Source organism: Eutrigla gurnardus (assembly GCF_963514095.1).
Source record: "Eutrigla gurnardus genome assembly, chromosome: 7".
NCBI classification, from domain to species: Eukaryota; Metazoa; Chordata; class Actinopteri; order Perciformes; family Triglidae; genus Eutrigla; species Eutrigla gurnardus.
The window spans coordinates 13,887,681-13,914,850 of record NC_139921.1 but is presented as its reverse complement, the minus strand read 5'-3'; the positions used below and the strand labels follow the sequence as shown (position 1 = coordinate 13,914,850).

General features: G+C 42.2%; 1 protein-coding gene across 3 annotated transcripts in view; it reads left to right on the top strand.

The window, feature by feature from the left end:
• ralgapa2 (Ral GTPase activating protein catalytic subunit alpha 2) overlaps positions 1 to 27,170 on the top strand; it is a 98,425-nt gene that overhangs the window by 43,832 nt on the left and 27,423 nt on the right. For all 3 annotated transcript variants that reach the window (XM_084014022.1, XM_084014021.1, XM_084014020.1), the window contains 19 exons: positions 140 to 313; positions 1,391 to 1,552; positions 2,278 to 2,471; positions 2,784 to 2,882; positions 3,463 to 3,618; positions 7,634 to 7,762; positions 8,435 to 8,563; positions 8,840 to 8,898; positions 9,560 to 9,668; positions 11,192 to 11,302; positions 11,565 to 11,633; positions 11,831 to 11,968; positions 14,376 to 14,553; positions 15,892 to 16,714; positions 17,342 to 17,413; positions 18,421 to 18,544; positions 18,644 to 18,799; positions 21,617 to 21,775; positions 25,086 to 25,213. In XM_084014022.1, coding sequence (XP_083870148.1) covers positions 140 to 313; positions 1,391 to 1,552; positions 2,278 to 2,471; positions 2,784 to 2,882; positions 3,463 to 3,618; positions 7,634 to 7,762; positions 8,435 to 8,563; positions 8,840 to 8,898; positions 9,560 to 9,668; positions 11,192 to 11,302; positions 11,565 to 11,633; positions 11,831 to 11,968; positions 14,376 to 14,553; positions 15,892 to 16,714; positions 17,342 to 17,413; positions 18,421 to 18,544; positions 18,644 to 18,799; positions 21,617 to 21,775; positions 25,086 to 25,213 — 3,169 coding nt within the window. The remainder of the gene's footprint in view (positions 1 to 139; positions 314 to 1,390; positions 1,553 to 2,277; positions 2,472 to 2,783; positions 2,883 to 3,462; positions 3,619 to 7,633; positions 7,763 to 8,434; positions 8,564 to 8,839; positions 8,899 to 9,559; positions 9,669 to 11,191; positions 11,303 to 11,564; positions 11,634 to 11,830; positions 11,969 to 14,375; positions 14,554 to 15,891; positions 16,715 to 17,341; positions 17,414 to 18,420; positions 18,545 to 18,643; positions 18,800 to 21,616; positions 21,776 to 25,085; positions 25,214 to 27,170) is intronic.

Here is a 27,170-nt window from a genome sequence, read left to right as displayed (position 1 = left end):
GTAAAGCGCTTTGGACAAAAGCGCTATATGAGGCCATTTACCATTTTTATTTACCTTCCATCTAATAGTATACTAATAATATCTAATACTATTTAACACTTTATATCTTTTATCTACCTCATTCACCCACCCTACCTAGGTGAGAGTATAAGCAGTGAGACATCCAACGGCTACCTCAATGAAGCTGAGGTTACCTGGCAGGCCTTTGATGAGGAAGCTGACACTCAGTCCACACAGTCAGCCCACATGGATGTGACTACCGACCCCCAGAGCCAGGGGAGTCTGCTGCTCAGCCATAATGAGGCTCTAGCAGGTATTGTAACTGATGAGAACTCACCCAGAGCAACTAAATCTGATTTTGATCCTTGGTTTATTCCAGATGTTAATCCATTTTAAAATGATCTGTAATACGAAATATGCAGACACCTCTCAAGGTACGTAGGCTAACCCTGAGTTTAAAATTGGACTATTGTGCTGCATTCAGGAGCAGGTTTAATACAGGGTTAGCCCTAGACCTGTGGAATTTAGCCCTGGTAACCCCTGTTTTGCTTATCGACCTTGCACAAGCCGCTAGTGAGATGCTACGGTACTGCCAAATGGTTTAAATAGATTCAATTATTATTAAATTTTTCTAGTTTATAAAAGGTATTTTTATATCTCTAAATGTGCTCAAGAAATCACATAAATAAAAAAAAACATAGTAATTCAATCAAATTGTCATTCCAATGACCGGCAGTTACATTTCAATATCACCGTGCCAATCATGACACATTATCAGGTAAAGACAAATGTGTTTTGGCCCTGTTAACTAGCAACGTTGCCGTTGCAGTGACACAAAATGTTGGAGACAACACTGCACCAGTAAATGGTCCAAAGCGTGTGGTGACAAAATATGAGCCTGAATACATATTTTGATTCATAACGACAGGTTGTGATGTGATGTGTGACAGAAAATGTTTTCTAATTTATTTGGGAAGGTGGTCCTTTGAATTTTTTAGGTTACAACAGTTGAACCCTGTGCTGCAAAACCTCTCTGGCTAAGCTATTTAATCTTTTAAAGCTGTGTGCTTATGCATTGTAAAATTATATGAAAGGAAAGCAACATGCGGTCTATAGTGTCTATAAGGCAGACCTGTGAAAATTGTTAGCTGCAGTTATTTTCATAGGAAAATAATCAAGATCCCTCCATTATAACACTTCAGCTTTTAATTTACCTCCATCATTACTGATGGAGAGATGTGTGGTTTCCCCTTTGTCATTTCCACCCTTGCACATGGATTTCTGTCCTTGTTGTCCTACATTGTGATCATCATGATGTTGTCACTCTTCCGTTGTCCCTTTGCTCCCTTCCTCAAACCCAATTTTATTTCTTCCCCCTTGTTGTTTTTAGGTCCTGAGTGTGCCCTCCCTCCCCACTCTGCACCCCCGTCCTACCACAACCACTACCACTACCCCCAGAACCCGCCCGCCTCACCGGCCCTGCTGGTGCACACAGAGTACCCCCTGGACGACACCATGCATCAGTCTGTCTTACACATGCCACACCACTTGGGTACTGCTCCCTAGCTGCTACTCATCATATAGATCATAGTCCTCATTTACCATTGACTCTCCATTCTCTCCATTTTTCTGCTTTACCCTGACTTCCTTTGCTTGCTATACCACTTATCCATATTTGATGTTTTTTTGTTTCCATTCAATTACTTAATTCAATTCATAAAATATTTGTTTTTGTTCTCTTTGGAACTAAACATGCATACTTGCATATCTAATTTGAATTGTGCACAGTCATTTACTGAAACAGCTGAAAAATCTTTCATTTAATAATCAGCTTCTAAACACACTCTTCATTTTTGTGCATTTTCCTGGCATTTATTCCCCTTCACTCCCCATCCTTATTCTGCTGCCCACTAGGAGGCACCGTCCTCCCACAATTCAACTTAATTTGGATGGCGCTAATGTGACTTGTGCCTGTTTCCCAAAAGTGTTTCCGTGCTCTGATCAGTTTCAATGGGCAACATACAGAGTGCTTGGATGAATTAAGGATTCGGTGTGCTACTGCTCAAAGAATTACAGGATTATTTTATTTAGTTTTCATATATCTAAGTTTAAAATGCTTTTTTTAAAGGTGTTTTGCATTTGTTGACTGTATCCCATACCCTCTATAAAATACAATTGTATTAATTTTGTATTAGGTACTGGCAGCTACAAATGTTAAGTGTTACCAAATATTTTATTCTCTAACCCCAACCAATCAAACTCTCTCTGACCATGCAGACAGCAGTGAGTGTCTGGCTGATGACGTCAGCATAATTGCTGGTGGGACCCTGACTGGTTGGCATGCTGATTCGGCCTTCGTTCTGTGGAGAAGGATTTTGGGTATCCTGGGAGATGTCAACAGCATCCGCTGTCCAAAAATCCATGCCAAGGTCTTCTCATGTCTTTATGAGCTCTGGCACAAGCTGGCCAAGGTAAGGTCGAGAGGCAATAACCATTATCTCAAATGAGAAAAGTACACACTCACTCTTAGTAAGAGATGATTGGCATGTAATGTGAGTATGCAATGACTATTGAATTCAAAGTTATTTATTTAAGTGCTCTTATATGACTCAGGTGTGTTTTGAGGATATCATTATTTTGATCCAGTAGTGCCTTTTTATTCTAGTTAACAGTATTTTAAGTAAATGCATTTTAGAACAGAAGCCTTGATATAAACTTTATCCTGTACTTTCTCTCACCAAAGTTATTCACAATGGTTACGATTAATGAATGTCTCCTTACAGATCCGGGACAATCTTGGGATCAGTGTGGACAACCAGTCTTCTCCTCCCCAGCCCACCTTCATCCCTCCTCTTCGAATGCTGGCCTCCTGGCTCTTTAGGGTATTAACAACACATAGGCACCTTCGATAACATTCAGAAAACAACATTGACAATAATTAAATACTTTGAGGCATACAATTAAAAATGGGCAAAAAACAACAACCATGGAACTGAAGTTTGGATGAAACATGCAAAATGAATAATCATTTCTGTAAATATCTATAGAACGTTTTAGGATTGCCACATCCAGACAGTCATCTGCTAAAAAATAATAACCAAAGAATTTTCATTTAACCATACATTCTTTCAAGACTGTAGTTTAATATGTTTACATCGGCATCATTGTAACCAATATGTGGTAGGTATTTCATTGGGAGAAACCTCTCATGCTCAGGAAGCAGAGTGAATATATTTCTAGCAGTAATAAACAGACTGAATTGTTAGCTAGAACAATATCTAATCTTACCGTTTCAGCAAAAATGCAAAAACATGACTATTTTATGTTAAAGTCAAACCGATCCCAGTGGTGACAGGTTTCTGCCGCAGAAAAAAAAAGAGATAATAGATGTTAAACATATAAAAGTATTCAGCTTCTCAACTCATAATGATACTGAGCTGAGCATCTCTACCCCCTCTACAGGCCACCATGCTGCCAGCTGAGTACAAGGCTGGCAAGCTGCAGGCCTACAAGCTGATCTGTGAGATGATGACCAGGCACCATGATGTGCTCCCCAACAGCGATTTCTTGGTTCACCTCTACCACATCATGCATCAAGGCATCACCAGCGATGACCAGGTACAGCCAGCAGGTGGCATCTCCTGTATGACTGCCAGTTGTGCTTTTATTCACCATTAGATGGCGCACCAGTCACACTCATGTGATGTACATGCAATAGACCTGTTTAAAAACTGGAAAATTATGGTTCATAGTTGGCAGTCTGTCATCTATTTTTTCCTGCGTGATGTGACTAAGTGATTCCTATTCACTTGTTAGTTCTTGATGTAAATAAGGCAGCCCTTGACTTTTCACCTGCACCTACCAGTCCATTGCCAGTTTATTTTTATTGTTTTATTTTTTTATTTTTTTACAGATATTTAGGAGGACACGGTTCATACGAGTACACTGCAATTTTAGATTGTGTAGGATTCTTTTCGGCTGGTTATTTTGAAAAAGTGTGCCAACCAGTGGTGATGATGAATGCCTCTGTGTTTTGGCATCTTCCACCTCCTTTAGCCACACCCTTCATTGTGGAGATGAATGGAGTCCCCCAAAACAAAGGACAGGGATAAAAGTGTGTGTGTGTGTGTGTGTGTGTGTGTGTGTGTGTGTGTGTGTGTGTGTGTGTGCGTGTGCGTGTGCGTGTGTGTGTGTGTGCGTGTGCGTGTGCCCCCTCCTGGCTAGGTTTCTATTGCACCTTGGCAGTGCGACAAGCTTATTAGAATGTTTTCCATGTCGTTAAATAATGTTTTGAGCCCCTGCCGTGTATACGTGATTAATTAAGGATTGACGTCTGTCGCGCTCCGTTAGACTGACACGTTGGTCAGGGCCCCAGAGGAGGCCTGCCTGCTTGCCTGCCTCCCTGCATCTATGCAAGTGTGTGAAGGAGCGGGAAGGGAGCCTGGGGAACGTAATGTAGAGTAGAGCAATGAGGGGGGCACATAGAGGGACAAGGCAACATTCTCCAGCTTTTGTTGTGGCTCTGTATAATGTATCAGGGGGGCCAGAGCCAGGCTGGCCACTGAAGCATGCTCAAATTGGTCAGAGAAAAGAGTCCTCACGCCACACAATAGGACAGCCGTACGCCTGCTTAACATAAGAAAGTGGCTCTTACTCTCCCCCTCCTCCTTCCTTTCTGCCTTCACCCACAACCCCCACCTCCAAAAATAGGAAAAAACATCAACTTTTCCAAATCCATCATGCATGTATTTTTCTGTGTATTTTCCATGCACTCCTTTATTAATTAGCTTATTAATTATCATAGCCATCATGCCAGACTGGTCTTCAAATCATCTAATATGAGGATTAAAAATACGTTAATTAAAGAAATCTGTTATTTTGTTTTTTACATACTATGTACTGTACAGTGTAAATCCTCCAAATTAATTTAACCAAGCTTGGTGAAAAATGACAGTTCCCTTAGAGGGATTCTTCTTCCATCTGACACAGTGCAAAGGTCAAGGCTATTGTCCTGGTTGTTATCCTCTGATCACTGGTCACACAAAGCTATGACCATAGCACAATAGCAGCAATCCATCTAATAGGTCTACTGTCTGGACTGCAATATTCAACAGCATATTTTGTCAGCTATAGTGGTCCACACAAATAAAATGTCTTTTTTGTACATATTCCTTTCGCATAAATGAAAGGAAACATATCAGTCATGCTACCCCTTGCACCAGTAAATATTGCATGGGCTTACATATAATAAACTAAGTACAAAATTCCTCACCTGTGCTTTCAGTTCAAAACTAGCTCCCTCCATAACTTGAGTTCATCTTCTCACTGCAAGAAAACACCGTTTAACCTTTTGCGAGATTAAAATGTGACACTTGACCCAAGCCACAAACTGTTTTTGATTAAACCCTTCACCTTGTTGTTACTGTATGCAGGTGGGTTTTATCCCATCCAAAACACTTTTTTACGTAAACTGAAACAGGAGATCTGGGCCATACCAAATGGGTAGAAAATCCATGTTTTTAGTAATAGAGACAAAAACTTCCTGATGAATGATGTAAAACTGGGCTGAACCCTGTCACCCCAGGGGCCAGCAGGTGGACAGAGCATGCTTTCCTTGAGCTAGAAAGCCAAATGAAAAGGCCTGAGGTGGCTCTATTCAGAGTCACGTTAATGCACCTTTTGTTGATGTCTGTGCCATTCCTACTGACAACATGTAGGGCTCAATTCTCATTTCTATAGACACACCTCAAATCAGGTTCCCTCTACTTACACATACAATAGAAAACACTTCACTGTATTCTACATTTGTTGCTTCCTCTAAAATGCTCATTTCAAGCAATCAAGCAACAGTTTGTTGCATGCTAATTACCTCCGTCTGCACTGCACATTATGCTTCAGAGGTCAATTACCAACAAAATGAGGGTAAAATGGCCCTCAATCCTAAAGCTCTTCCAACCAATTTTCCGCAGTGCATCATGTTGGATTGCCTCTGTGTGTTTATTCTAGTCCCCTTTTGTTAACCTGCATTCCCTGTTTACTAAAGCTTTAGGTGATTAATGTCCCAGATAGAAGTCTCTCTGTCTGAGAGAGAGAGAGAGAGAGAGAGAGAGAGAGATTGCTAAGGTGCTCTTCAGTTCAACTAGAAACAGGCTGATGTTTGAACTGTCCAATTCACACAAGTTTATGGCCAAGTCGGCAGGTGCTGCTAGCCTGGACCTTGCCTTTGTAAACAAATATGCACGCGCTTGTCTCCGATAAGAAAGAGAACAATCTTTACTGCCTTACTGATATGATGCATTCTCATACCAATATATTTTTGGTTGTTTTAATAAGAGTATTTCTTCTCTCAATGAAGAGTAAATGGAACTATTTACCTTCTAAATATAGCATGGAAAACCTGTTAAGAGCCTTCTATGCTCTTGCCTCGTACGGTATCGCACTGTACATACTTGAGCACTTTGTGCAGAGCCCTCTGGAGTACAGCATATGTCAATGTTGAAAGAGCACCCATCTGCCACTGAGCCGCCTGTACCTCAGCAAAACAATACCTTGTCTCTTGCTTTAATTACAGGTTTGCTTGTGTGTACATACGTGGGGCTCACGAAAGTTGAGGTCTTTTGTTCTTCATCTGCGCTGTGAACAATCCATCTGCTGACACCCCCCCTCCCCTCTGCGCTTTCTTTCTTTCCCACTCAGTATTTGTCTGTCCTTTAGTGACATGTACTGTCGAGTGGCTTACTCTCCTCAATGCACTTAAAATGCTTAGCCTACCTGTTGGAGTAAAAAGCTTTCTACTTGCCATGTCTCTAACATGGTGGTCCATTTACCGTATATGGCTGGTTCCCTTCACCCATTACCACAACCGAACTGAGACTGCTTGAAAAGAGGGGTCTCGGTCCGCTTTCGCATGGACCTCTGGTCGGTTTGTTCGTGGTATGAAAGCAAACAAACCAACCACAGCAGATGTGTGATTTTAGCATTACCAATAAATATCTGTTGTTTCAGGACGTACATACTATGTACAATTAATCTTTTAAATTTAGCCATGAATATGACGTATTTATACAAATCAAAACGTATGCACGTCAGCATCAGTATTAAGCGGTTAAAATCTTGAATCTAACTCTGTTTTCTTTTGCCAATTGTTAAAGTCCATTAAAACTGTGTGCCAGTGATTCTCACAGTTATAAAACCCGAATCATTACTGTACACGTAGCCTCCTTTTCGTCTTGTCTCTATCTTATATTCACTGTCATTATTCATAACATGCTGTCAATTTGCAGGATGACGATCACCAAAAATGTCCAATCAACGTGCTGCCTGTCAGTCTGTATAACAAACGTTGACTAATTGTTAAAAGTCAGTGTGAGCAGGAACTTGACCAGAACTAAAATGCAACAATCTATCATTGTTTCCCTTCTTCCAGACTAGCTAGAAAACCCATGGTGATAGGTGATGGGTGATAGCTGTTCATTCCTGTATCAAATATCAAGTCAAATAATAAATAAATGTCAAATAACGTGTGTGCGTGCGTGCGTGTGTGTGTGTGTGTGTGTGTGTGTGTGTGTGTGTGTGTGTGTGTGTGTGTGTGTGTGTGTGTGTGTGTGTGTGTGTGTGTGTGTGTCATCATCAGGATGTTTTGAACACCATCATTCGATCCTGCTCTCCTCGATTCTTCTTCCTCGGCCTGCCAGGCTTCACCATGCTTGTTGGAGATTTCATCACTGCTGTTGCCTGCGTTCTCAACTCTGGTTCCTCAGAGGTACAAAAACACTTTTAAAATTCAGGTTTATCATAATGTGTCAATCAAACTGAAATAAAAGAAAAACTAGAAAAGGTTCGAAAATATTGCATCTTTCGTTCAGGAATGTCACTGAAATCTAGCCTGCAACTGCTGTATTTGGAAAACCAAAGAGCAGTTAATTACAGTTAAAACTAATGTGTGTCATTAGTCCCACACTTTGAACCGAATAGCTTTCATTAAATGCATGAGCATCAAACTTAAAGGGTTTGTATGACTGTCAGTCATGTTTGATTTATTGTGGAAACCAACATGTTTCCAGGCTTTAAACACAGCCGGCATTGTCTCTTACTTCTCTGAACTGTATCATATGCCAAACGGTTTAAAGGGACATTTATATGTGTTGATTCGTACTGTTTTGGTTGCCAGAAAATGTAATCAAGAATTACGATCTGCCTTAGGGCTGCATCCATTGCACATTTTGTCCAATGCCTACATGTGTCAAGAGATTCTGTTGAGCGTCAGCAGAATCATGAATGAAGTAAATAATCTTAATGAAATAAATACATTTTACTGGATCCCACCAATCCTTTTTCCCCGGATAGTGACCTTACCGCTTACTGGAAGTGGGTTGTTTTCATGTAGCCTTAGGAAATGATTGATATCATTTTTTTTCTCCGTCATTTCTTCCAGGCTCCAAGGATGGAGGCTCAGACAATCCTGGGCTCCCTTGTGTGTTTCCCCAATCTTTACCTACAGTTTCCTGTGCTGCAGCGTGTGCCTGGCTCTGATGACATCATTGTAGGCAATGAGAATATCAAGGTAAATGGTCAACATGGGCCAAATTGGATATATGTGGTAATGACATTTGAATGAAAAAGTGTTCTCTGTATGTTGTAGGTGGATTACCCACTTGTAGTATGAAGAAATGGGTTTTAGAAATGTCTCTCTCTCAATATGAACATTAGAGAATGATTCCATTTGTCTTATGTTACAACAAATGGTGTTAGATCTCTACATATATGAAATGAAGTGAGTGACTCTTGGTTGCCATTTGAGAACATGTAGTAATTGTAGCATGTTTTATTTTCTGTTTAGGATTATCTCATCAACATCCTTCTTGACACGGCAACAAAGGAACATTGTGAAGGGGCCAGGTATGATCAGCAATATTGGAGATGCCTATTTTTTCTTAGGTCATTGTCTATTTATTTTTGTCAGTTTGATGAAAATTTGTTTTTACATACAGAGCATTTACTAATATAAAATGTATGTGCATGCTTTTAAAGCCCATTTGCCCAAATTATATATTTATTCTCCTTAAAGGTGCGAAATTTACAAATAAGAGCATTCACATAGCAGCCAACACTTTTGCTATGTAAATATCTGTTGGAGTGATATCCTGAGCAGAGAATGAAGTTACTCTCCGTCTCTTTGTGCATATTAGTGCTTGTGAGTCCCAGTGTGTGCTCCACTGGCTAACTAATCGCCGCTACTCTGCACTGCACTCATACGACGGTTACCACTGACAACGCCACTCCAAAAGCATACACCCACCCTCCAGTTCCCCGCCCCAGGTTAACACTGTTAGCTCTGTCAGCAGAGTTGCAACTGTTGTTAGCACAGTTAGCTACCAGGCACCGGCTCTGTCTCCCCATTGACACCTGTATGGAGGAACTCTCTCATTCATAGATGTGCTCTTAATTTGGAATGTAGCGCTTTTTAGTTTAATTGTAAAATGCTTTTCTGAAAACATTTAGTACAACTCAAATGAATCTTAGATGTAATGCAAGTTTTCACTCTGCTTCTGTCATTCAGATGCATTGCTGTATGCAGTCTTGGTCTTTGGATGTGTGAGGAGCTCATGCAGAAGAACATCCACCACCAGGTTAAAGATGCCATCAATGTTCTGGGAGTAACACTAAAGGTCAGTGACCCTCAGAGGGAATGAAGCTTGCATTTGCAGTTTGACATCGGCTCACTTATGCGTACAATATGATTTTACAGCTGCACTTTTTTACAAAAACAGTTGCATCATGGGCAGTGTTCACCCGTGGCTAACATTTTGAACATAATAAACAGAATAAATCACTGTTAGCCACATTGTCTTCAAATATATTAATACTGGGAGCCTCGATTTCATCAGTCTTTTTTTCGTTTTACCACACGAGCCATATAGAAATGATAGTTGATTACATAAAATGACCGCAGGACAATTTCAACATAGTGAGTGGACAAAAAGTGTGTGAATAAAATATGTCCAGTTATGTGAATATGGACATATTTTGGAAGAGCCCACTTTTCTCTTTGAGTGAAGAGATGCAGAAAACCAGTGGTGGCTGTTTGTTTTTGGGAGTGGGGGGGGTGTTCATGGAAAGGATTTTGGGCAGTAGCGTAATTTCCAGGCTGCTCGCTCTCAGTAGATGTGGGCCAATTTAAGCGGCTACATCTCCCAGCTTCCTGCTCGAGCAGCCCCCCCCTCTCTAATGGAGCAGTAATCACTCCCCTGTACAACTTGACACACAGACTCAGCTAGCCCCAAAATAGAGGGTAGAGGCTGGGTGGAGGATCTAGGGGGAGAGTGGCACTGAGAGTCTCTTTTCTAAAAGCAGGTGCTGAACTCTCAGGGCCCCTTTTTGTGTTTGGCCATTTCTGCACTCCCCACATTGTCTGCCCTTGTTACATGTTGAGAGGCATTCAGCTGGAAGAAATGGGAAATTCTATTTCGCCACAAAGAATTTGAAATCACTAAAGAAATCCACATTTGAAAGAACATTGTCAACAGCTCAATTCTTTCCTGCAATGATTCTGGAGAAAATGATTCATTATTTGAAGTGGAAATTAAATCATGCTGATTTATATAAGTATATATAAGTAGGTCAAAAAACTAAATTGAAGTGAAATTACTAATTTTGTCACAGTCGGTATGTGCCTAAATGTTTTCCCCTTGTTTTTGAGCAGAAATATTTGTTAGTTATTTATTGAAGCTGCAGTGGAGTCGGTGTTTGTATCCTAATTTATGAACTCACACTATTAAGCCATTTGAGCAGTTTAAAGTTGCTGCTTCTGTTTCGGGCATTTACATCTGAATGCAGAATCGATAAGCAATGGGACAAGATTTTGGTGAAATGTTCTGATTTACATTTGACCAATGAGAATCAACCAATGGTCTTTGAGCTGACTTTGGTTGCATGCAGGTAAACCATCCGCATGGAGAGCAAAAGGTTTTTTATTAGCTTTTTAATGTATTTATCATACATATGCATATATCTGTTTATAGTAAAGTGTCACAACAACAGTCAGGGAAGCGCCAGTAAAAAGCATTCTTTTATGCCAAAAATGTACATGTAAAAAACAAAAGTGTTCTCTGTGTTAGCGCTGCTTATTATAAAACAAGCCAAATGCTTTGCATCGTTGATCAGTTGTCCACCTATTCACTTGTTTGTCCAGTTTGGGAACAAAGCAGTGGCACAAGTGGCCTGTGACGTGTTTCAGCTGCTCATCTCTCACTGGGAACATCTCCAGAGGCTGGAGCCTAATCTGCCGAAGAAAATCATTGAGGTAACTCTCATGTGCGCATACACACGGTTAAGCCAGTAACCATTAGGGGCCTGTGAGAACATATAATAAGTAAGAAATTGAGTGCCAAATTCCTATCAAGTCACTTGAGCTTTTAAATGCAAGTCTTACACGAGTCGTAACTCATGCATATGCACACTCTACAACGAGAGGCATCACATCTATTTAGCACACAGCTTTGATTCAGCTGATGAATAGGAGTGTGTCATCCAATTATCTTTCTCCTTGTTTTGTCCCAACACAGATCTTTGTGGCCACAATAGCCTTTTTGTTGCCGAGCACAGAGCACTCAACAGTGGAAGCAGACAAAAAGGTACATGTTGGAAAGGAGGGGACATGGCTGAGATCTAAAGGCCCTTGATCTATCATGTTGGAATGGTGCATTTGCAGAGGAATGTTTCCGCTGGAGTGATTTGCTCTCTTTATCTCTGTATTTATCTTTATTGCTGTCATTGATACCTGTTGTTTTTCAAGAACTGCATATGAATATATCTTTCTCATTTCAAACAGTTGATGGTGTCACTGCTGCTCTGCCTGTTGGACTGGTGCATGGCCGTTCCCCTGAGTCTGCTGCTGGAACCCATCACCATGCCTTTGCAAGAGGACCACACATCCCACACGGCCCCGCTGCTGGACTACATCTACAGGGTGGGTAATCTCAATGGCAGCTGGGACGGGGGGAAAAGCTAAAACTTAACAACAGACAAACCATGACGCTTTTTACAACTGTCTCCTTTCTAATACCTTTTGAAACATTGACAGTCTTTGCCCATAGACGTACTATCTTCAGCTTTGACTCCTCCCCCCCCACCAAATGGGCTTGCCACTTTAATTAGACTCACCTCCACCATGACCTCATGGCTATGCCTCATTTAACAATATAGTGGCACAGCAGCAAAGAAGCACCCACCGTAGCTGACACATATTTATCATATCCAGGAGGAAAACCTTACAACTTGCTGTATGTAGCATTTACTACATTTATTTACAGCGGGCAAAATATACAGTTTCCAATGTAGTTCTCTGTATTTGTCCCTCTAACCATTTATTTTATGGTCTGACCCTGAGGATGAGGGCCAAGCTTCAGGCACAAATGAATGAGATATTATTCATTCCCTCCTGTCTGGGCAGATGCGGTCAACGGCAGATCTTTGTAAGGATGTCACCCCTGATAAGAAATGGTCCAATTATTCAAACAGGACCCTTTGTCCAGTTGATAAGCTCAGGCTATAAACGCTTGTCCTGGAGATTTGAATGGAATATGTCTTAATATGAGAGCGACTGCAGCTGCTATGAAAGCAAAGACAATTAGGCATGATTGGTTGTCTATCAGCACACAAAAGGCATGCCCCCTCTGGGTTTCATTCAATATAATATATTAAGCAAGTCATCACAAGGTGAAACACTATTAATGCAATATCAAATCTGAAATCTATACATTTCCTCAGATACACTGACTGCTAAGTATTCTCTATAGCAAGCAGAGAAAAGCTACCCTAATAGATAGCATCTCCGTTTTATTCCATCCTTGGCCAGTGTCATTGACAGCAGGGAGTATACATTAATTCTGTAAGCCTTACCTTTTATTAATTACTGTTTTATATTTTTATTATTTTTTTAAAGCTAATTCAATTATTACCAAGCCAACAAACACTAGGATAATATGCATTAAAACAACCTATCCTGCTAATGAAAAGGTTGTCATGCTATGTTTTCGGAGAAATGGCATGCAGATTGATGTAAAAAGCTAGCAGCATTGCATTAGACCTCATTGGTTGACTGGAGTTCTGCTCAAGCTTCTCCATCTGCTCTCTCAGCCTGCCTCGGCAGCCAGCTGCACCACTGTGTGTGTGTGTGTGTGTGTGTGTGTGTGTGTGTGTGTGTGTGTGTGTGTGTGTGTGTGTGTGTGTGTGTGTGTGTGTGTGTGTGTGTGTGTGTGTGTGTGTGTGTGTGTGTGTGTGTGCGCGCATTTTTTACTATTTGATTTGTGTGTGCGTCTGTGTGTGTGTGAATTTCTACTATTTGATTTGTGTGTGTGTGTGTGTGTATGTATCCATAGAATATTTGGCCCTTTTACTGCATGCACTGCGCTGTGTGTTTCCTTCCAGGAACTGTTGCTATGCGAAGTGCAGTCACTTAGTTGTCAGGCACAGCTGTGGGTTTTCCCCCCTCCCTTTCTGTCTCTCCATCTCTCCACAGAGGAAGCTCTTTGGGGCTTTGGTGTAGCAGCTGTTTGGTTCAGGTCTTTTCAGCTTCAAGTCCCTCCAATCCCTCCCCCATGCACCCAGAGGTCTGCTCGGTAGAGTCATCCTCATACTGTCTACATTGCCCCACACAATACTGTTTCAGATGGCAGGACCAGCCTGCCTCTCAGAGCGTCTCTCAGCCAAGTTTGAGCGCATGTGTGTACTGAATGGGATTAGCCTTTGCATGGCTTTACCCAAGTTGCTTTACTCTGAATGAGAGGCCCCTTCATTTACATACATTAGGCATATGTTTTACCCACTCATACGCGGCACCTTAGCTCCTCTCAGATTATACAGTATACAGTTAGTGTTTGTATGTGTGGTTGAAGGTGCGTGTTTGTGGTGAGAGCTAAGTACAGGGATAAAGTCTTAATTAAATCAAACAGTGTAAACCTGTCCAATGGTGTAATCAACTGCCCCAGTGCGCCTTATCTAGCCCTGCCAACGGATGCTCTGCCATCTGTTATGTAGATCGATACACTCACACATCACAGGAGAAATGGATTAGTTGCAATAAAGACCCTCTATTCTCTCCTACTGCAACCCCACTCCTCCATCGCCTTATGATGTAAATGGGCCATATATTCCCCTTTCATTTGCTCCTGGTTCATGTCAATCTAGAGCAGGTCTGCTGGAGTGTCACTGTGCAACGCCTCACCAGACACCACCATATCTAACAGGACGTCTTTGACACATCAAAGTTCAAGTTCAGTCATCAAAGTGCCTATCACTGTCATTCTGTTGGGAAAACTACCCAGACACACTTCATCTGAATCACTAAGTCCTACCCTTTCTCTACTGTTCCCCAGGTGCTGCACTGCTGTGTGTCTGGCTCCAACCTGCACACCCAACAAAGCCACTACCTTCTCAGTCTGTCAGACCTGTCCACTGATTATGACCTCATGTTGGGTCAGGTTAGGAGCTTCGAGCCGCCACCCTCCCAGACAACTACCACGGACTTTGGCAACCTGCTCACCGTAGCCGAGGGTAAGCATGGAGCTTATTTTAGAGATTGATTTAAAGATTGGGTTGGCAGAACAAATTTTGATAATTTATTGGTTGCGTGGATGTGTGAGGAAGTGAAAACTTTCGGTTATTGGTGGCCATCAACTATCCCATCATTGCAGAAGACTGTTTCTCATCACTTTTTTGGCACACTGCCTCATTTCAGCTCCTACTGTGCTTCTGTCAGACGACGAGATACGTATTCTCCCACCCAAATAGTCCAAAAATGATTACAGGGAAGAGCAAACTTGAGTAGCCCACCCATTTGCAGCCTATCCATTAAATCTCAATATCGTATTAAAAATATAAAAAGGAAATCAACCATCACAGAGTTGATGTTCGCATTAGTACTCAGCCCTAGAGAGTAGACCCATTATGGGGTTTAGACAAATATGTGATTTTTTTTCTCCCTTTTTTGTGACCTTGTGATTCCATTAGGCAATGTATTCCTCTCTCTCCCTTGTGTTCTCAACTTCTGAAAAATCCTTAGAGAGACCGAATACAATGTTGAGGCTAGTGAAACAATGTAAGAAATGTGAACAGTGGCTTTCACCTGGAAAATTTCACCACACCTCTGCTTTCTGGAGCACAGCTGCACAGATTCTTAATAAAAATGACAAAACACTATCAAAAGGGCAAACCAAAGAGTGCCGACCTAGTTATATTCATGCCCCCACCTCATATTGATCAAGTCACATCAAAGGGCTAGTGCATCTCTAATGCAGTTTGGCCTGCTTTCTAAAGAGCTTTCTCCACTTTGATGGGGGATGATGGTATTGATAGCACTGTCACAATGCAAGAGTGCATCTTCTTGTTTTTTCCTCACATCACTGCAAAATGAAGCATGGCGTGTCTTTCACTTGTGAGTAAAAACCTTTGCATTTACATCAATGCAATTCACTAAGTAGAGTCCTATTAAGCGGCCTGTAAAGATGGCGGTTCTCATTAGCACTCAGCCAGTCTCAACGCTTGTCCATTGTAAGAAGACTCAATGGGCTTTTCAAAGTTGTCTCTCATGATGAGATGCTACCTACTTGGAGGTGTACTGACCAAGCTATTGTGAGAGATGAATAATGTACCCCTATTAGTAATCATGAATGAGATTTGGCTTTGTATGAAAAGAACTAACAGATGATAGCATGTGTACACACAAATGTGGGGCATTGACATATGGTTATCAAAGTGGACGTTGGAGCCCGATGCTTACTTCTAAATCCATCAGGAACGTTACACATTGACCACATTTTGCACTTTCTCACGTATATTTTTACTTCAGAGACGGTCTGAGTCATTTTATCTCCCTGCATTTTCTTCCACCAGAAAAACGGCGTCGGAACATGGAGTTGATTCCCCTGACAGCACGGATGGTCATGACACACCTGGTGAACCATCTGGGCCATCATCCGCTTAGCGGCGGCCCTGCCCTTCTCCATAGCCTTGTGAGTGAGAACCACGACAACCCGTATGTGGAGTCGTCCGAGCTGTCCTCCGAGGTCTTCAAAAGCCCCAACCTGCAGCTTTTTGTCTTCAATGATAGCACACTGGTGTCCTACCTGCAAATCCCTGCCGAGACCCCCACTGTCGGACAGCCCCCCCAACCTTCCTCCCAAGTGCGTGTCATCGTACGGGACATCTCTGGCAAATATTCGTGGGATGGAGCAATTCTCTACTGCACCACAGAGGAAGAATCTCTTGACTCAGGAGTTTTTAATGCAGTTGATCGCCCCCTTTCGACTACCACTACTGTCGCTCACAGCAGAAACCAGCCAAACACTCCAACAAAGGGACATTGCTCCATATCGGACTCCCTCTCTGATTGCTGTGAGGAGGAAGAGATAGATATTCTGGATATGCTTTTGCAGGACCTTGGCCACAGCAGCCCAGAATGCCTGCCCCAGCCGCAGCTCAGACTCAACCAGCCAGCCTCCTCACCCCACGGCATGAACCTAGAGCAAGAGAGCGCCATCCTGGAGGCCATTCTGCGTCAGACTCAACAGGAAGAAGAGCAAGTGAGGAGGTGGGATAGTGATGTAAGCTTTCGGGCTGCCTGCCAGAAGGAACCCTCCCACCAGGAACCAAAATCTCCTTTCTACTTCTGCCGGCTGCTGCTTAATGACCTTGGCATGAATTCTTGGGACCGCAGGTACACTACCAAATGAAACAATCATTGGTCTGGTTTGCATTGTATTAGAAGAATAAAGAGACAAACTGAGGAAAATGGGGTTGTAATAAGTCATAGTGTGGTCTGTTGCTTAATTGTTTTCCCAATGTATTTATTTATCATTCCATCTACAAACCACATGTTAATGGTGACCACTATGACATAAACAATAACACACAAAATTGTGTTTTGACCTCTGGAGTTACTTCCATCATCCTAAATTCGTAAAGAAGTAACTCCGCTGGTGGCCTTTTATGCAAAGAGAGAAAGAGCAAAGTTAAAAGCATTGTGTCGAGAGTGTCATAATCTCCTCTCCACAGGGTTCAAGTTCCCAGCTGTTTTCACGAAGGTCTGTCTTGTAGAGCCACATCTTTGCTGTGCTGCCCCGTAAATTAAAAGCTTACACCTTTTTAATAGTGTAGCAAGTAGGAGATTGCTGTTTGCACCTGTGCCCTTTTTGCCTTTGTTAATCTTGTCCGTCAAACAAAACTTTGTTTTTTGGACAAGTTGCTAGTAGATTATATGTCTTTTTCAAATGGTTGTTCAATGTTTCCTGAATTGTGTCATCTGAAAATATCATGTTTGAGCCGGACTATTTTTGTCAAACAGGAAAAGCTTCCATTTGTTGAAGAAAAACTCGAAACTCTTAAGGGAACTGAAGAACTTGGATTCCAGGCAGTGGTAATACCTTAATCTGGAGTGTGTGTGTGTGTGTGTGTGTGTGTGTGTGTGTGTGTGTGTGTGTGTGTGTGTGTGTGTGTGTGTGTGTGTGTGTGTGTGTGTGTGTGTGTGTGTGTGTGTGTGTGTGTGTGTGTGTGTGTGTGTGTGTGTGTGTGTGTGTGTGTGTGTGTGTGTGTGTGTGTGTGTGTGTGTGTGTTCGTGTTCGTGTTCGTGTTCGTGTTCGTGTTCTTTTTTCCAGAGGTGTATATTTGTGTCCGTCAATCATCAAATTATGTGGTAAACCATGTTAAAGCTGTTTCTATATGAAATGAACACAGGTTATAAATCATACAGTTGCTCTAAGCAGATTATATTGTCCACTCCATCCCTTCCTCCCCAGTGATCTTTCTAATTTGTACTATCTCCTGTTGATCACAGCCCTGGAAGTCTCCCACTATCGGACTTGCTGTCCTTCTCTTACTGTGGCTCTCATAGTCCAATCAATAAGTACACCACATATTGCTAATGACAGGAGCTTATTAAAGATATCCCTCTGGACTAGACTTCATTCTCCAAGCCAGACTTGGTTGGGCAAAAACAACCTGTGCGCAAGCATGCCAAGTGCCCTAAATCTACCCCAGCATGATGTACTGCCATGGCAACAGGGAAAGTAGATGGGGCCTTTGCTTCCATCCTTTTTAAAATTATGTTAGAGCTAGAGAGATAGTGAAAAGTGCGGACTAACTTGATTTTTAACATTCTGCTCCCCTGATTTGAACAAATCAATTACACTTAACACATTTACCTTGATGAGCGAGGCCTACTGTTTTGAGTCATTGAACTCACATTTGCCAGGCATTTTTGTATGTGGCGAGATTTTTGTATGTGGCGAGAGTATTGAGAACAGTTTCAAATACTGTTGTTTTAAAAAAGTGAAATTGGCTGCTTTGTTGTTGTATTTATTATTTTTGTTTTTGTTGTTGTTTATTATTTATTTATATTGACTACTAAATGTTTTTTTTCTGTAGTCGAGAGACACACAAGATTGCTGTGTTCTACATCGGAGAGGGCCAAGAGGACAAGTGCTCCATCTTGTCTAACAGCGTAGGCAGCCAGGCCTATGAAGACTTTGTGTCTGGACTGGGATGGGAGGTGCTGACAACCCCACACCCTCAAATCAACACACCCTTTGCATCCACAGATACCTAAATATGAACACACACACACACTCATTGCGCATGTATCCCTCAGGTGGACCTGGCCACACACTGTGGCTTTATGGGTGGCCTCCAGAGGAATGGCAGCACGGGTCTAACAGCTCCTTACTATGCTACCTCCACCGTGGAAGCCATCTTCCACGTCTCAACTCGTATGCCATCTGATTCTGATGACTGCCTCACCAAAAAGGTAAAAAAAAAAAGTCCTATTTGTTATTGTCAGTGTGTGCGTGTGTGTGTGTATATATATATATATATATATATATATATATATAATTCATTTGTGTTTAACCTGTGTTTTGATAACTTTTCACAATCTGCTTGTCTGTGACATTTCGATTATCATCATATGTATTTTATTAATAGCACACCTCAAATCCAGAATATATCAAGAATAGGAAGAAAACGTCTTTGCCGGTTTGATGCTGTGAAATGGCTACACAGTTTGACCTGCCCATAGCAGTATGTTGTTGTAGCCTTCAGCTCTGTGTTAAGCTGTGATCAGGAGGTGTGACTCCAGAGTGCGGGCATTGATTAGTGACCCTGGCCAGGCAGGCCTGAAGAGTAGAGAGTTGTAGACGCGTGAGTGAAGAGAGGGCATGTGCCGCTGCGGTAATGACTATGATTCTGCTAGCCCATGCCCCCCTCCCTGTGTGCTGTGACCAGGGCCTGGATTCAGCCATTAGCTCTCCCTGCTAGGGCAGGCACCGGCCGGATGCTGGCAGGATCCTTTTATCCAATTCCTGCTACCGCGACAGGAGCGATCGATTTGGTTCTTCAGTGGGATTCTGAGCTGCAGTGTACCATTAGCAGTTAGCACAAAGAAATGAGCCGCAAGGCCTCTGCCCGTGCTGCCAATCTTCTCAGACAGTATCCTGCTGAGAAGAGAAATTCATCAGGCACCCCTCATATCCAAGCCCCCTCCAGTCCTCCACAGACCTGTCCCCCCTCTCTGTTTCACAAATAACCCCCTACTCATTCCAAACCCATCCTGAACCTGTACCTAGTGACCATAATAATCAGTTAGTCTGAGTAAAGATTTTGACTTTAGTTGGCCAGAGTGAGGCGCTGGAGGGGTGGCCATGCCTAGAGCAGAGTGTGCTGCCGCTCTTCTTCCATCTATTGCTGGAAAACTTCTGTAATTGCCAGTGCTCACCTTGCACAGCTCTCCACACAATACAGGCTGTACAGAAATTGGCGGGCTGGCTGCATGCATGGATGCATCTGAAAAAGATGGCAGGGCAGAGAAAAGAGAAAGTGGTATGAAGAATTGGATTGAGAAATGGGTTTTGTCTGTGTCCAAGTAGGAGGTTTCCCTGTCAATTTAAAAATAACACTTTTAGTCCAGCAGTCACCCACTTTACTACGTGTAACCACAGAGGCCTACTGTGGGGGAGTGACAGAGGGGGGAGCTCTCGCTGGGCAGATTGCCTGTTCGAAGACAATGGAGGGGGGAAAAAAACAACTAAATCAGAAAAAAAGGGAAAACCATGAATTCCTCAATCCAATTGTGGGTTTTAGGGGCAGTGTAGGCTGCAGCAGTAGCAGCTGGCTTCTGTAATGCAGTTATAGAAGCGACCTGCAGGGTTGAGGTCAGACCGTGTGTGTGTGTGTGTGTGTGTGTGTGTGTGTGTGTGTGTGTGTGCGTGTGCGTGTGCGTGTGCGTGTGCGTGTGCGTGATGGACTGGTGCCTTAGCTATCACATTCACCCCCAGGCACCACAGCTTAACTGGGCTGCTGCAGGTTGTTTTTATAAGGAGCCTCTTGTGTTCTGTGGCCCGCTGATCTGCTGTCTCCATATGTGTGAAGCCGATTGGCTGGGTGGGAGGTCAAAGAGGGCTAATTGGACAAGAGCCTTTGACTTGAATCACATTTTATAAAAGAAGTCTCAAACATTGGAATGTGATTAACAAAGGAGTAAATAGATTGGTGCAGAAGATGATTGACTTGAGCATAAACATCCTCATTAAACTTGTGACGAAGCTCATCCAAATGCTAATATCTTAACCCAAATTAACATCCTAGTGTTGATTGTCTACCACAAATGCATATTCAACATTTTCTCTGAAATTGTCCCAGTGACTGACCTGGTTGGTACCTGACGATCCTTGGACAGAACTGGCAAACACCAGTAATCAGCATGCCGTGGATTTGTTTAAGATTACCGTATTACCATAATTAAGGGCTTATAATAGAATGTGCTAATTGCATTTTTGGTGGCGAGGGCATGTTTGTTAATGGCTCATTAGGCCCACAGTACATTGGCAGATGTTTTCTTCTGAGTAGAGGCTCACTTTTCAGTGTCCATGATACCCCCAGAAAACAGCACTGGGCTACTGGCTACTATCCACAGTGGAAATGAAATAGAGAAAAGCTGGTACAAAAAAGTGAGTCAAGTCGAGCCAAACCATGCAGTCGAATTGAGGCATAAGTGATCTCCACTTCTCAGAGAATATAATTTGGCTGTGTTCTTCTACTTTGGGAAGGGTGGAACTGTTTACCTGTTTATAACTAGCATCAGTCAATTTCCTGTCATTTAAGTATACGTTCTTGTCCTGCGCTTTCATTTGAGTTCGTGAATAGCGTGGAAATGGGAAGCAATTTCATCTCTGATGGGGTTAGTCAATTTGATTTGAGTTATTTGGTTTTGAAATGCTCAATTTTCTTAATTTTGTGTTTGCAATTTGAATTTGTAATGAAAAAAGCTATAAAAGGAGTCAAAACCATCAACTATTTAAATCGTTATTTTCAAGCATAGTTTGTCTCCCACCTGCTGCAATTATGTTGTATCTTCAACAGTGCATATTGATATATTATCCCCTATAGTGCCTCCTATACATCAGTTCACTCCTCAGCCTTCAAGAGGTGTGGGCTGAAGGTACTGGCTAGATGAACCCAATAACATGCCCTCATATCACTAATATGTGTTCTTGTCATCAACACTGTAGGGATGAAAATCACCTGCACTCACCAGGCACTTGATTAGACTGATTTTGTTTGTTGGCAGCTGCGTCACCTGGGAAATGATGAGGTGCACATAGTGTGGTCAGAGCACACCCGGGACTACCGACGTGGCATCATCCCAACTGATTTTGGAGACGTGCTTATTATGATCTACCCGATGAAGAACCACATGTATTTCATCCAGATCATGAAGAAACCACAGGTAAACCACAGCAGTCAGTGGGTTTTGTCAATACTCATTGGAGGTGGCAAGTTACTTTTATTGCACCTGATCAAACTAAATTAGTTTTATCATGCATACTAACAGTTTAGTTTAGATTAGATTCATTTTCATTTGAAACAAATAATTGGAAAACAGGAATATCCAATAAAATGAACAGTAAACATATACAGCAAATTCTAAATGAGTACATATTTGTATGTATGTATGTTTGAAAAGGAGTAGGGAGAAGTAATAACTTATAAGATCCTTCTTCTTTCTATAACTTCAATAATGCACTTAATGTTTTACATGGCAAAGTTTCTTGTTTTTAGGCACAATAAGCAGAAAAACAAATTTCCAGCATTGCACTAATTTCCAGTTTCTGTTCACAAGTCCCTTCTTCTTGCTACGTATTCAGATGTTGTCATGAGTTTTAATGGTCTTTTCTCCTTTTTGTATTTTGCGAGGCTCTCAGCTTCCTATACTCCAGCTGTGCATTACTACTGACACTGTGGGCATGTGCTCTTGGAAATGGTTACTATCCTCTCCTGGCTAGCTTTCATCTTGCCTACTCTGAAGTACTGCACTCACTGTGTGGCCTTCCAGAGGATGGTGAAATGTCTTTGTCTGTGAGGATATACTGTATTTGAGCAGATATATATACAATATTTTCTAAATTAACTTTATTCAAATGGAAAACAAATTCCCGAAAATGATCTATTTTGTATTCCCCACAATGGGCATTCCTCCTCTATAGTGTTCTCTTTCAAGCAAGTAATTTTTCCAAAATGGATAATATACTGCAAGAAAAAATAGAATCTCAGCTTAACTTTATTACAACAGTCCAGTGTATAACAGCCCCAGAGGACCTAGTATCCTTTGGAGAAGGTATTGATTATAAAGCATTGTTCACTCCTATTTCTTCACCCACCTGTATAAGCAAAACTGCAAACAATAGTCAGAGACTGCTGTACCGAGCTATGGTGGAAGTTTCACTGAGAGATCCACAGTAGCGAAACCTACTGTTTTAAGCAATGGCTGATGTTTCACTGACACTGATTGATTAACTCAGCAGCAAACACTGAATATCCCGACCAAAGACTTCCTTTTCTGTGCACTGCTCATGGTTCATCCGATTAGCAACTTCAGAAGCAAGACTGCAGTTGGAGTTGAGAAACGACGTGTACAACCGGGTTGTTTCACAAGCAGCGACCTTACTTTTAAACCCGAGATTGCAGTTTGGCTAAAACATTCAGCCTCTTTTGCTTTCTACATGTGTTGTTTGCCTGCATTCAACCAAAGCCTGCTTGAACACAATTGGTCAATACTTCTCAAACTACAAACTGATACCAGATTTTTTTTTTTTTTTTTTTTTTTCAGCTGCTTACTCGGCTCTCTAGGTTAATATAGCATGCACAGAGAAAATGTATTTCTTCAGTCAATTTAGCACCAAAAGGTGATTGGACATCCACATAAAAGATGGCAAATTTCCTTTTCCTTTAAATAGACAGAATGTAGGAATTACTTCCATTTAGTGGTGAAATTGTACTTTGCATTCAAACGAATAGTGCTCTCCAGCGCATCGCTTTGTTGGAACTACGGTAGCCGTTATGTACCAAGAAGCTATGACAACATGTCATCCAATATCACGTCACTGGGTGTATAAGTAATTACTCCTTAAGATAGTGAATTATGTTGCCATTACATTACTATGTCGTAGCCTATAGCATCACCTAACAACTAGACACAACAAACACAAACGAATGTGACTAAAGTGGGACGTGGGCGGCGGCGCCCTCATCCGGGATCCAATATGGACTATGTGATTTAAAAAGTGCAAAGCTAAAAAAAACACAATGCATTGTGGAAAATACAATAAAGTACACAATAATGTAATGCAGACCCGGTATATCCAGCTTACCCAAACGCCGGTCTAAACAAGTATGGCTTGAGCTGATTTTTGTTCGGCTCTACGCAATCAGCGGACTGTAGGGATGTGGCCATTCCACAGTTCAGGTGCTGTGGCCTCAAAAGCTCCGTCACCACAGGTCGGCGATAGAACTGACCGGAAATGTCTGATGTGCAAGCAGGTGGATAAGGGTGAAATAGTTTAGCCACACAGGCAAGAGTCTGACCGTGTAATGCTCTGTAAGTGAGAGTGAGGATTTTGAAGTGGATCCTATATGTTATGCTACAGGGAGCCAATGAAGAGATTTGAGGAACAGGGAAATGTGAGAGTATCTCTATTGTCCATAATATTCAGAGATTTAGTGATTACACTATTTGTGATGTCATTGATATGCAGGTTAAATTATTTAACTAATAACACTTTATGCAGCTTGATAGTAGAAGTCAGAGAGTCAGTGAATTCAAAAATAAATGACTTTAGCCAACCAACTTTAGTCAGATGTAGTTCAAAAGTGGTAGGTCCTTAACAAGAACCATATCTTTTATTTCAGGATTTCTTTCAAATGAGTATGACTAAATAATACACACAAGACACTGGACATCATGTTTATACTGCAATGGTTGCAGATAGTTCACAAATGATTTTGTAAAACATATTATAGTCTCAAACCAACAGTAAGTCTCTACAGCCAAATCTTAGTGAAATGGCCAGAGACGGCCACTGTTCTGCCCCCCAACCCCTGCTGAATTTTCTGAAATTCTATGACTTTAACTGCCACTAGGTCCAAGATATTAAAATGTTATCTACTCTGGTTTCACAGCGTCACCCCAGTTTTCTAGTACATGATCAAGTTAATTGGTCTGTATCATTTCAGTTTTAAATTCTTTTATTGCATAATTTGACTGTTACTAGTTGAACTACCAAGTTAAAGACAGCAGGACCTTTTGGAGACTTTGACATTCACGTCAATTTCCAGGTCAATGACCATTCAGTGATTAAGGGCCCCTTCCAATATGCATGAACAGACGCGTGTACCCACACACAATCATGCACTGCCGCTAAAATGCATATTGCCCCTTTGTATTTGTTCGGTAGCTCAATGTGAGGGCTTTGTTTAGTATTGATTGTCATTTTAATTTCATTTGCCTTACATTGATTCACATTAGATGTGTGTGGTTGTCATGCAAAGTTAAGTAAAAATCCAATTTCATCTTGAACCCTTGCCCTAAACAGATGGAGAAACGGTTAGAAAAATAGGAACAAAAAGAAATCAATCAATGAATGATCAATCCCTTCTCATTTCCAGGCAATTACATATTCTTCAAGTTCATATTATTTTTTTCTTACTATGCTTGACTGTTTTTTTTTTTTGTTTGTTTTATTTACTCTTAACTTCCCCAGGTTCCTTTCTTTGGGCCTCTGTTTAATGGCGCCATCATCACTGGGACACTGCTGCCAAGCTTGGTGCGGGCCACCTGTGTCAATGCCAGCAGAGCTGTCAAGTCCCGGCTGACTCTCTACCAGAGCTTGTATCCTTTACCCTTCATGCCGTCTGCTTCATTTACTGTTTACTATCACATGTGCATGGCTCACCAGAGGAATGGGGGAACAATCAGAATCAACCACTGATTACCCATACAGCTGAGACCATTAAGGTGCTGAGCATACATTTAACTATGTTTTGATGATAATTTCATTAGATAACACCACTGAGCTTACATTTTCAGCAGCACCAGTGCTCCCTTTGGGTAAATTCATTGAGACATGTGGCGTGCTTGTCACGTCAGCCAACGTACACAGCTGAGCACTGACAGTGATCTTTATGGGCTGGCTGATTTACATACAGCTATTAGGCCGGGGCTGTTTCACAGCCTGGAGCAGCATGGGAGGTTGTGTGAGGCTGATTTGGGCAGGAGCACAGATAATGTGTCATCATCTATTAGTGCTGTTTTATGGAGCACAAGGAGAGCCAAAATAAGAGCACCCACAACAAATTCATACAAGTGCATACAGACACACAGGCGCACACATACTCACTCTCATCCCTCCACCCATCCATCCAACAGTGGGCCGTTAAGAGCCTGACTCCAGCTGTAGTTGTCAGTTGGTTTAAAGGGAGTGTAATCACCAATGGAGATGAATTAGCATGTGAATGCCAGCAGCACAGAGTTGGGGGGTGAGATGGGGGAAGAGACGGGATGGCCCCAGGAGGGGGAAACCTGATCTCCCTTAACGCCCTGCTCCTCCTCGGACAGCATGTACGGTACCGCCTCACCAGAACCACGCTTCCCCTCTGGCGGTTGCTATAGAAACCCCCCCTGAGGAGGTTTCATTTGGGTGGAAGAATAGTTTCTGTTCGGGGTTTTTTTAAAACATTGACATACGGTACTTGAAAATGTTGTTGTTGATTTTGAATCATTATGAAGTCATTGTGTCATTGTCATTCACAAAAAAGCCTTTTGGTCTTTTAATTTTCCTGCAACACACATGTTGTATGTTGTTTACAGTTGGGTGTGTGTAAGTATGTGTCTGCCTGTTTGCGTTTCACAGTGCATCACATCCCCTGGCCCCCTATATCAGGCCTTTTCTGTGTGTCCCCGGGGGAATCTGAATGACAGATGTCTGTTACCCGACGCCAAGTGAATTAGCCCAGTGTGACTCTCAGTGACAGAGGGGGGAACGCCACAGGCCAGCCTGCCTCTGTGAGCCTCAAGGGGTGGGTGGCTGCAGGGGACAGTACCGGGCCTGTGCTGAGCCGCAAAAGCCTTACCTGGCATTCCTTAGCAGAGGAACTATGATCTATGAGAGGAGATAAGCGCTGCCTCTAGAGTTCTGGCTCTGATAGGCTGCCAGGCCTCGCACACTCCAAAAGAGGAGATGAATGAATGTGCCAGGCAACGCACACTGCCAGCATGACTATCTGCATGTCTGTTTTTTTCTGCTGATTGTCTGCCTGGCTTGAGAGCTGGTGAGGACAGAAGCTGCTTCGTGTGATGTAGGCCATGTGATAACCACATTTTAGATTTGAAGAGATGTCCTGACTGACACAATGTTCAGCACTGGCATAAACCATAAACTAAAGTATTGAGTGGCAGGTGGAGGTCCTCTTTAATATGTCCAATGGATTTGCTGTTGTATTATACCAGCCTTTTGCACTTTCCCCCCTCCCTCGTTATTCGGCTCTTTAGCTCTCACAGGTTGGAACAATGACACAACCTTTTTTTCCTGTGTTGTGTGTTCTTTGTGTGAGATGGAAAATCCTCATCCTTACTTTACCCCTTCACAATGCCTCAACAATCCACAGTCTGCTCTGTGCCTGTGAGGCCACTCTCTAAGGTAATTAGTTGAATATTTCTTCAAAGAGAAGCTATATGACCCCTGTGTGTCCAGATAAAAGGCCAGTATGGCGCTGCAGGCCCCCTCTCTCGCTCTGTCACAAGGCTTGAGAGGACTCCAGCAGTCTGCCGCAACGCTCACAAGATATCT